Here is an 11,992-nt window from a genome sequence, read left to right as displayed (position 1 = left end):
AGGATCACAAGCTCAAGACCAGAACCTGGTCAACCTGGCAGACCCTATCTCAAAATTTTAACATTTAATAAATGAAGAGAGCTAGGGATATGACTCAGTATTAGAGCACCCCAGAGTTCAAGCCCCAATACTACAAAAAAGAAAAGTTAAAATAAAAAATAAAGAAGGAGGAAGAGAGGGAAGAAAATTTTATCCAAACATCAGTATTAAGGTCTCCCATTCAACCACACTATATTCACTAAATATATTCACTAAATATATTTACTAAATATAAATTTAACACATCAGGATGATTATTGCCAGTCCAGGAGAACTGGATTTGTTTTCAGTGTGTATGATTCCTGACCAATAATAACAGTCTTATTTGATATCAAATTGAGATTGCATCATTAAAAAAAAAGACACAGAACAGAATGCACAGAGACCTTTGCTATTCCAAGATCCTGTTTCATGAACCATGATCAATGGCAGTAATTCTGTCATCTCTTCTCTATGAAATGTTAATACTTGCAAAAGGCACTCATATTCTGGGCTTAACGGACACAGGGTCACATGGGACCATAAGCCAGTACATTTTGGGGTATCTACCCAGAAAGGGAGTTTAGAAATGACCCTCCCACCCCCATTCATAATGAGAAGGAAATTTCAAACAGCTAAAACAGCAATCAGTAGAAATATCTTATGAGAAGCTATTTACACAGCTACAGTGACAGGAATAGCTCACAACAGTAGGGATTCCTCTGTTCAAAAACACATGAAACTTTTGCCTATATTGACAGAAAATTTTTCAATTTACTTCTGAAGAAGCTCTAATATCCTTAGTACATGCCTCACCAAGTTCTTTAGCACACAATTCCAGCCTAAGTTCTGGAAACAAGTAGGTTGGGTTCTAAATCCATCATTTCTAGGTATCTCTGCAGAAAATACTACATTGAAGAGTTATAGGCCTCTCCTGACATAAAAGAGACTCATTTTACATAGATCGATGGATGTTCCTCAAACTATTACTGCTCACAGTCACAGGCAACTCAGTAGTGAAGGAATCATGAACCCTGCTAATCCTGAGAATCTATCTACAGAGAAAGATTTAACCAGACTTATATATACATACATACATACATATACACATGTGTGTATCTGTGTGCATATACATTTTCTTATTTTATCCCTGTTCAAATTATAGATAGGCTGCAGCAATAAGCAAGCATAAAGTTTTGCAGAACAGCTTTCTAAAGTGATGTGGGAAATCTCAGCCTTAATTTTAAGTAAGACATGAGGATGATCTCAGATAGTAAAGATTCTTCATTCAACTTCAGGGAGTCAAAAATCCAAAATGGTTTTCTAAGTTTACCAATTAGAAAGAGAAATAGTGAATGGTTTTCTAAGTTTTACCAATTAAAAATGGAAATAGTGAGGAGGAATTAGGAGGAGGATTTTTCAAAATAAATGTTGTAGAAAAATTATTCACCTTGCAGAATTCATTGCAATAAAGACAAGCAGACAAACCTAAGAAACAGCATGCACATATTTACAAGTATAGAGTATACAAAAGTCAAGAAGAACAAAGTATTTTCTATTTAGGGTGGAGATAAGGTAACATTAAAAGAACACTCAGTTTTGTAACTGAACTTAAAAAAAAACAGTTCAAAGGCTTATGTGATCCAAAAATCTAATGGAAACATGGAACTTTTTCCTTACAACCTCTCACTCTCAATACCTTAGAATTTCTAGTTACCTTCTAATGTTGATTTTTCACAATATACAAAAAGATATTCACAGAGAAAAGAGATTTTGATATGAGTTTTAACAAATGATTGCTGAAATTTACTTAATCTTTTTTTTTTTTTTTTTTTTTTGTAGACCAAAGGTTTTCCTTTGTGCAGGCCTCTCTCCATCCTTCTCTATGGCATATAAAAATACATATGATTCCTGGGAAGTACAGAGTACAGATACTGAAGCACATTACAGAGGAGGACTGGACTTCAATAAGTGAAACAGATCCCATATCATGGACTTAGAAGCAACAACAGCCTGCATAGGCAGGAACAAAACACTGCCTACATGGAATGTGTGAGTATGAGTTTTTCCATGCAGTGATAACAATCTGTCCCCTCCATCTCAACCATGAAACACAGGAGAATACTGAAAGGTAACTAGCCCAACACACAACCTACTAGCATAGAGATCTGTGATAATTTATTTATTTTTGGATGTATATGTAGCTTTATAAATGATTATGAAAATTATTTATCAACTTCCACGAGTTTAGAAATTAAGAAACTAATTGAATTGTTGTAGGCAATATGGTACTAAAGTGTCATATAATACAAACACATAAGTTCTTTTTTAGTGCAAAGAAGAATAGCAAGTAAAAAATAACACTATAAATCTAATTTTTTTTCTTTAAAATAAAATGCACTTATGCATTTGTAACATCCATCAAGGGCACTGGGAGACTGGAAACCTGAATACATAAGACCTAGAAAGCATCAGGCCCTAAATCCACTGCTTTTTGTACATATATAATGAAACTGTTGAATGGGAAACACATCCTTTAACTTCATTTCCAGAGGAAAAACTGAAAGTGAAAGAATGCCACCTTTATAAAGTATAAATTCATATCTACAATCTTTTAATATAATCTGAAAAAGCCAATAAAATTTTCTCTAGGATATTACATAAAACTATATGTATATGTGATGTGTGTATGGGCATGGGGTCATGTGAATGCACACATACAGAGGAATAATGTGAGATTTGAAAGTAATTGTGTAACAAAGTGGCCAGTACTACATGAAAATATGCCAGAAATTATACTTAGCAGCAAAATGAGTAACCTACCAGCCAATAAGTAAAGTTCTAAATTTCCCAAATCAACTGTACTCAAATAATGTTTTTTACAGTAATAAATTCAAAAATAACATTCTTTCATATACTGTTTCTGGGAAAAAAATACCAAATAATCCTATTTGTCTATAAAACCAAAATTCAATAGAAGAAAGCAACTTGATATTGTTCTAGAAGTAAATCATTAAACTGATGTTTAATTATTGACCTATTTCTTTCAAAGGTTATTCTGAAATATTACCCAAAATTATTATAATTGTCCTTCTTTCCATGTATTTGCCTATAGAATTCTCAAGGTTACCCAGAAGGGTTTTTTTTGTTGTTGTTGTTGGCTTTTGGTTTTTGTGGTACTAGGGACTGAACCCAGGAGCATTCTACCTCTGAATTGTACCCTCAGCCTTTTTTTTTTTTTTTTTTTTTTTTTTAGTTTTGAAGCAGGGTAACACTAGGTTGCTGTGATTCTCACTGAGACTGGCCTTGAACCTATGATCCTCCTGTCTCAGCCTCTCATGTACTGGTATTACAGGCATGTGCCACAATGCCTGCCTGAATTTTACTTTTAATTAGTAACATAAGCAACCAAATGCACATTTACCATAGTGCAAAGATACTGTTCCATATAAACTTCCCAGTGAATGTGGCCTTTCAAAAGAAACATGGATAAGAACCAGTCTTACCCAGGTAAAGAAAAACATAATAAATGGATAAAGTATAGTTAATGAAAGTTCACATAATGCATCATTAGTTAATCTAGACATATACCATGGCTTTTTATTTAAAAAACAAAAATAATAATACCATTATAATTATGAGATACCAAAGTCATATATAATACACTTTTAGTATCTTCAAGGAAATAAAATTACAAAAGATTCATGTATTTTTCTACTGGAAATGATGATACTAAAATTATCTAAATTTTAAAAATTCCTATCTATGAAACAGCAGGTAGTGTCATTTTTTTTGGATGGCCAGCAATTGGGAGGACAGACAAAAATGTTAAGTGTAAAGATAAGATTATCTAAAAAGTCTACCAAAATAAAATATTAAGAGATCTGAACTTAATGGCTTTGACAATCATAAATGTGCATGTTTCTATCGATGAAGACTTCACTTCAAATTGAAAATTTATATCTTTGTTTCCTAAAATCACTTAAAAATATGTATATCTTGAACTCATTACAATACTCCAACCTGGGGTTTAGAAGATCCACAGCACAGCTAAAGCATGAAAATGAGCTTACTAGGAAAGCTGATTCACTAGTGGAGGGAAAAAAGCAGTGGGAAAGGAGGTGGCAATTAAATATGTGAAACTCACAACTGGAAATGAAGTTTAGCTGTGTGGAAGAACACAAGCACACTGGAAGCATCTGAATTCCAGAAAACCTGCATTTCCATGATGGAAGGACATGATATAAGGAAATATGTCTTGGGAAAGACCCTAATGCAGATTTTATAACAGTACATCCACTGACACTGAGGTGAGGGTCTCAGTGAAGACTCAGGAAACGGAAATCTCTGCTCACCTGCATTTACTGTGATCTGAGGTAAGGATGCAATACAATTCTTTATTTAACAGTACATAAAACTAAAATGCAAAAGAAGATGAAGTTTTTAAATAGTCATAGCTCTATGTGATCAGGCTATTAGTCAACCAGAACTTGGCCATGATAAGGTTATTTCTGATGGAGTAGATAGGTCACATGCTCTAAACAGCTCATCACAGTTGACCTGGAAAAGTATCATGACCTGCGAAGCACATTTCCCTCCCCCACCCCAAGTTCTGACATCTCCTGGTACCACTACAGGTGGCATGTATTACATTAAGCAGAGGAATGTACTCTTATCAAAGAAACCACAAAGCAGGGCAAGTTGACAGAAGGCAAACGATAGGCAGGACAAGCTGCTCTATCTGCAGGTGACAATCACTATACGTATCCCAGATTCTCCATCTCATTCCTGTACCGCTGCTCAGACACCTTGCTTTTATGTTGCTTGCTCTCTAAGTGCTGCCGGAACTCCATCTCTTCACCAGCCCCCACATTACACATGGAACAGTAGAACTGGCCACTCGGAGTAACACACATGGCTAGATCACGTGGGATTCTCTGTCGAGAGCGGGGATTGAAGTAAGGACCTGCTAAAGCAAAAAAAAAAAAAAAAAAAAAAAAAAAAATCCTAAGTGAATGATACTCTGACCAATTCTTGTTGACATCTGTAATTCTAAATTCAAATCATAAAATTAATGGATTCAACTTTAAATTCAGGTGAAACTAATAGATTTTTTAATTAAAAAGTTTATAAAGCCAGGCGTGGTGGTGCACACTTGTCATACCTGCACTTGGGAGGCTGAGACAAGAGGATCGCACAGGTTCGAAGCCAGCCTCAGCTACTTAGTGAGGCTATCAGCAACTTAGCGAGACCCTGTTTCCAAATAAAGTATAAAACAGGTCTGGGAGTAGAGCCCAGAGATAGAAAGCCCCTGGGTTCCACCCCCAATACCACCAAAAAAAAAAAAAAAGTTTATACAGGTTCAATGTGCACAGATAAAATGAGTCCCCCAGCTGTCAAGAAAGTCACTATAGAGCTAAACCCAAACTCCAAATGGCTATACCCCTAAAAAGTGAGCATAAGTTTTAAATACTTTAATTTTATGCTAACCCTTTAATGCAAAATTTCTACTTCTAAGAGTTATTGCACAATAATTTACCAAGGACATTGATTTGAGCAGTGTTTATAAAAGCAAAATTTGGGGGATAAATCCCAAAACAAATTTGAAAAATTATGGCAATGAATGCAATGGAAAACTATATTGTCAATAAATATAGTGCTACAGAAAACAGTGGAAATATGATTAGAATATGCTACTAAGTAAACTCAGAATATAATAAAGTATTATCCTCTTTCTATTTTAAAGAAGTAATATATATGTGAAAAACTGGAATAACATATACAAAAATGTTAGTGACATTACTGATCATTTCATTATTTTCTTTTTATATTACTGACTTATGCTGGATCATTCATTCATTTTCTTTTTTTTTAAATAAATTTTATTGGTGCATTGTAGTCATACATCTTGATGGGATAAAAAAAAAAACTTGTAGAGATATACATGCACACATCACCCAATCAGCCCCTACCTAATCGCTAACCCTTCCCTCCCCCTCCCTCCTTCACATGCTTGGTTTCCTGATTAACTATGATATGTTTGTTTGTTTTTTCTTCCATATATGGTCAAGTTATTTTTGACAAGGTTTCCAAGAACATTTGGTGAAGGAAATAATAATCTGTTCACTAAATATGTTGAAAAATAATAACTATATTAAAAAAATAAAATTGGGCCCTTACCTAATACCATATACAAATATTAACTCAAAATAGATAAAAGATCTAAATGTAAATCTTAAGACTATTAAGAACTTTATATCTATTTTTATCTATTAACTTTTAGAAGAAAGCCAGGGTCATAAAACTTCACAACATTGAAATTGGCAGTGATTTCTTGATTATGATTCCAAAGGCACAGGCAACAAAAGAATAAACAAACAAACTTCTTAAAAATAAAAAAAATTGTACATCAAAGACAATATAAATAGAATTAAAAGTTATAGATAGAATGGGATAAAATATTTCCAAATGCTATATCTGAAGGTATATTAATATTCCAAATAGAAATCCTAAAAATTAGCAGCAATAAAAACAGATAAAACAATTTAGAAATAGGTTAAAGACTAAAATAGATAATTAATCTCCAAATATTTTTATATGACCAATAAACACATGAATATGACTCATTATTATCATAATATAACTTATTATTAAGGAAATACAAATAAAAACTTCAGTGAAATACTAGTTTACATTTGTTAGGATGGCTACTTAACATGAATTACCTTGTTCCAGCTCTTTACCTTGAGGTTGTTACTATCTTTACTTGTAAAGTGTGTTTCTTGTAAGCAACAGATGGATGGATTCTGGTTTTTAATCCATTTTGCCACTTTATGTCTTTTTATTGGGGAATTTAGGCCACTTAAATTCAGTGTGATTATTGAAAGATAACTTTTAATTCCTAACAAGTTAAGATTTTATTTCTGTTTGCAATACTGTTTATTCTTCTTTGCTTAGTTGTCTGCTGGATGGAAAATCTTGTTTCTCTGGTTCTGGTGTGTGTTACCTATTTCTTCTTTGTAGTTAATCTCTTTGTGTATTTTCTCTATTGCTGGTTTTGAAGACATAAATTCCTTCAGTTTCTGTTTGTCATGGAAGCCTCTTATTTCCCCATCTAATTTGATAGATAATTTTTCTGGGTAGGAAATTTTTGGCTGGAAGTTGTTTTCTTTCAGAGTTTGGAATATGTTACTCCACACCCTTCTGGCTTTCATGACTTGGTTTGGGAAGTCTGGAGTGAGTCTAATTGGTTTGCCTCTGAATGTCACTTGGCCTTTTGATTTTGTTGCCTTTAAGATTCTTTGCTTGGTTTCTACATTGGTCATTTTGACAATTATGTGGCATGGTGAACCGCTTCTCTGATCCTGTCTAAAGGGAGTTCTATAAGTTTCCTGGACCTGTGTATTGACCTCTTGCTCTATGTTTGGAAATTTTTCTGCTATGATTTCCTTGAAGAGATTATTGATCCCTTTGGTTTCCCCTTCTTTTCCCTCCTCTATTCCAATTATTCTTATATTAGCTCTCTTAAAATGGGCCCATATTTCTTCAATGTCAGATTCCTGCTGTTGGATTTTTTTTCTAAGTTAGAAATTATGCATTCATTTTTGGAGTGATCATCTTCTAGGAGCAAGATTCTATTCTCCATGTGGTCTAATCGATTGTTTATACTTTGAATGAGGCCTTTATAAGTTTCCTGGACCTGTATATTGACCTCTTGTTCTATGTTTGGAAATTTTTCTGGTATTATTTCTTTGAAGAGATTATTGATCCCATTAGTTTTACCTTCTTTTCCCTCCTCTATTCCAATTACTCTTAGGTTAGCTCTCTTAAAATGGGCCCATATTTCTTCAATGTCAAATTACTGCTATCGGATTTTTTTTCTAAATTATAAATTATGCATTCGTTTTGGGAGTGATCATCTTCTAGGAGCAAGATTCTATTCTCCATGTGTTCTAATCGATTGTTTATACTTTGAATTGATTCCTTTATTTCAATGATTGCATCGTTTATTTCTTTTAGACTCTCTAAATTCTTTTTGAAAGTCCTGTATTATTTCTACAGTTATATTCTTGATTTGATCTTCTGGAGCTCTCTGAATTTCTGTGTTATCAGGTTCTGATATTATAAGGTTGTGGGCATTCATTGCTCCATTGTTCCTCTTTCCCATGATTTCAGAAGTTTGTGCCTTCTCTTGGTTCTTCCCCGGGTCACCACAACTTCACTTAGGGTGCTCTGGATCTGGAGTTTGTGGTAATCTCAGTAGCCACTACTCCTTTACTGGGTTGTATCTCAGAGTCTCAGACCCAGGTATTTAATCAAGGATACGGGAGATGGTGGGGGTGCCGAGTTGGGCATTTTCCCATGGGGAGCTGCTACTAGGGTGTGGTATCTTGGTCACCACTATTCCTTCACTGGGTTGGACTGCAAAATCTCAGACCTAGGGATATTATCAAAGCTGCGCAAGCCCCTGGGAGTGCAGTGCTGGGATTTGTCCTGTAGGGTCTGAAATTTCACTTAAAGTTATTGTGCGCGCTGATCTGGAGCTGTCGCGGGCATGGTGAACTCACCGCCACTACTGGCAATATGGCGCTGCTGCCACGCCCTTGACCGTGAGGCTGGCATATTTCTTTTCTGGTTTTGAGCTCTGTTCCCAGTCCCTGGAAGGCGTGAGGAGCTTGGCCACTGGGAGTTTTAGACGTTCTTTGCGCTGAAAGAACTGCTGAATTACACTCGAATGATCTGCAGCTGCTTACTTCAGCTCTTTGTTTACCTTTCCTCTCTGGAGCCTGGTGCTGTGAAGCATGATGGCGCCCATGTGGCTCCTCAATGCAGGCTGGTTTCATTTCTGGTCTCTGGTTGTTCTTCTAGTCTTCTTTTTCTCTGTCCCTTGTATTTACATTTTTAATTTCTCTGCTGATAGTGTTTTCTGGCTATGAAAAGTGCTGATTTTGTGGCAATAGAGATCGAGTGTTAGCAAGACTTGTAAATGCTACTTTTCTCGGTCACCATCTTCCCAGAAGTCCATTAATTTTCTTCTTTTCCTTTCTACTTTAATAATAAATATTTAGTGCTTTTCTCAAAATATGGCTTTCACTTTAGCCTACAAGTTTGATAAGATATTTTCATTACTATTTGCTTCTTAGAATTTTTAATTTAGCATAATTTCTTCTTTGAACCATGAGTCATTAGAGGTATTTTAAATTCCACCAAAATTGGTATATTGTTTGTTGTTCTATTGTTATATTGACATTTCATTGTAATCTAGTCATAAGATATAATTTATACTACCTTCATCCTAAATTATTCTACCTTCATTTCAGCTAGATTTCATTCATCCAGCCAGATAATCTTTGACTTTTAACTGAGACATTAATAAATTTACATTCATTACAATTGCTAATATGTTTAGACTTCTATTAATCATATTGTGCTTTCTACTCCTTTTTTTAAGCAGTTATCTCTTACTTTCAGATTGTTTTTTGTCTGTTTACTGTTCACATAAATGTCCTGAAGCTAGCATGTGTTGTCATGTTGGAGGCTGACGCAGAGGTAGGATGAGGGACTACTTAGTCTTACTCTCCCTACTAAAGGAAGACAGAAAATATTCCTATAAACAAGTAGTTATGAACTGAATGTGTGTGTCAAAATCACCAAGAAGTACTTAAAAAGAACACATTATGTCTGAGTCCCATTCCAAATTTACTTATAGAAAATAAAATCTCTAAAAAATGGTTCAGGCATATACATTCTGTAAACACTCCCCAATTCTGATTCACTACCCTAGTTAAAAACCACTGATATCCTACTCCCCAAGAAATGGGAACTGGACATGGTGCAACTTTAAACCAAAGAGCCCACTTTTATAACACATTTTCCTTTTTTCAGCTGGCAAACAAGAGAAGAAACATACAGGAACTATTATAAGGAACCCTAAAACATAGGCTACGATTAAAAACTAAGTAGAAACAAGATTAAAAAGTAATTAAATAAATACTGGCCAAAAAGCCACCAGACCAATTCAATAAGACAATGAATAACCCTGAGCTCTCAGGGTTATCTATTACTATTGACGGAAATAATAAAAAAGAGACCTTTACACAATGTGTGGACATTTCCAAGGCATACAGATGTGTGCAGAGTACCTGAATTATTCTGTACTGTGTACATATTTCTCCTATTAGGCATCATCTTAAACTCATTCCCTTCTTTCCAGGGCCGCCGATGACCCACCTCTGAAGAATCCCTAGAGAAAAGAAGTTTTAAGAGTGAGATTATTAAACAAGGATTCCTTTCAACCCTTTTTCTTTAAAGACTGTTCATCTCACTCAATGCTTTGGTCTCAAGAAAATGGCAATACCTACGAGAATGAGTTACTCTGAGCTTCAGCCAGCCGCAGCCTCTTAGCATGGTTCTTCCCTTGATAATGCGCCTGTGCCACAGCTGGGGAGCTGAAGGAGGCATCACACAGTTTACAGTAATCATTCTCTGTGGCCAGGATCACTCTGCCTCCTGGCTTGAAGCAGCCCACCTAACATTAAAGACACAAGAAGAAATGAGGTTAAAAAGTATGGAGCTCATCCCCTCCTTCTAAAGATCCTTCTGAGAACTGGAAAGTAACCAAAGGAGATGGCATAAACACAAGCACTCAGTTTTATAAGGAAAAGAAACAATCATTTCCAGAAAAGAGAAGGGAGGTGGGTGCTGGGAGATGGTTCATCATGGTTTTACACTGTAACCACCTATGTTCCAAACTAGTAAATGGCTTGTTGCTCTCTCCATTGAAGAAATTGTGTGTGTGTGTGTGTGTGTGTGTGTGTGTGTGTGTGTGTGTGTGTTACTAGGAGTGGAACCCAGAGGCTTTATACCTCTGGGCTGTACTCCCAGACCTATTTTATATTTTATTTGGAAACAGGGTCTCACTATGTTGCTGAGAACCTCACTAAGTAGCTGAGGCTGGCTTCGAACCTGTGCAGTCCTCCTGTCTCAGCTCCCCAAGTGCTGGGATTATACGTGTGCCACCACACCATGCCTGACTATAGAAATTTTTAAATAAATTTAAAATTCCTAGCATGGAAGATTTAGGGAAGTAAATCATGGGTAAATAAGTAAGTAAGGCCTAAAATCTAATTAGAAACAGTAAAGTCTGCTCAGAAGACTTTAATAAATATTTAATGGATGCCAACTATTTACTGGACTCGCTGCTTTGTCCAGAAGAGCTATAAAGACATATATTGGGTTTTTTTGTTTTGTTTTTATGTACTAGGAATTGAACACAGGGACATTCTACCTCCAAGATATAATCCCTGCCCTTTTTATTTCTTTTTTTGAAACAGGATCTCACTAAGTTGCTGTGGTTGGCCTTGATTCTGCAATCCTCCTGCCTCAGCCTTCGACTTATTCGGATGGCACCCAGCTCAGTCAAACACTTTTTAAAAGCCCCTATCCTCATTAAGTATACAAACTAGCTATAGATATATTATAAAGAGGAAAAAATAGCTAACAGATCTGGACAATTGTATTTGGGTTGGGAAACGACGTTAAGAGAAATCTAGTGCAGTACCTGGAAGACAGAAGACATTCAATTTTGCTGGGTTAATATAAAATTACAAATTAGATTTTGGCTAGAGAAGAGTAATAAATTTACAATAAAGATTCTGGAAAACAATACCAGGAATAGTTAAAAAGTACTGTGTGACCTGTTAAAAAAAAATTTTTTTTTCTGGGGGTAAGAGAACTATCTTCAAAATTCACAAAGTGCTCAGTGAGGAAAGGAGGCATGGGCTGCTTTTCCCGGGAGGTAGAAAGCAGTCCCCAGAAGGGAGTGGATATTCCACTGCAGCCTTTGAGAACAGGAATGTGAAAATTACTCAGCTTGAAGATCCCAGGGTGTTTTCCTGTCCTCTGTTTCCATGTTTAATATATTTCCTTTTCCCCCACAAATCTATGGAGATAGAGAAACATCTGAAATTGCTAT

The 11,992-nt window shown here is 35.4% G+C and overlaps 1 protein-coding gene across 2 annotated transcripts in view; it reads right to left on the bottom strand.

Moving 5' to 3' along the window:
• Positions 1-4,775: 4,775 nt before the first annotated feature.
• The window catches only part of ZMAT3 (zinc finger matrin-type 3), a gene marked incomplete at both ends in the record, with an annotated part of 39,831 nt that continues 32,614 nt past the window's right edge, over positions 4,776-11,992 (bottom strand). Inside the window, 3 exons of one of the 2 annotated variants that reach the window (XM_080696074.1) lie at positions 4,776-4,987; positions 10,161-10,261; positions 10,380-10,546. In XM_080696074.1, the coding sequence (XP_080552200.1) occupies positions 4,776-4,987; positions 10,161-10,261; positions 10,380-10,546 (480 nt within the window). The remainder of the gene's footprint in view (positions 4,988-10,160; positions 10,262-10,379; positions 10,547-11,992) is intronic. The other variant, XM_080696075.1, reaches the window with a different exon arrangement.

This window comes from Muscardinus avellanarius, assembly GCF_963383645.1.
Source record: "Muscardinus avellanarius genome assembly, chromosome: 5".
NCBI classification, from domain to species: Eukaryota; Metazoa; Chordata; class Mammalia; order Rodentia; family Gliridae; genus Muscardinus; species Muscardinus avellanarius.
This window is presented reverse-complemented; position numbering and strand designations above follow the sequence as displayed.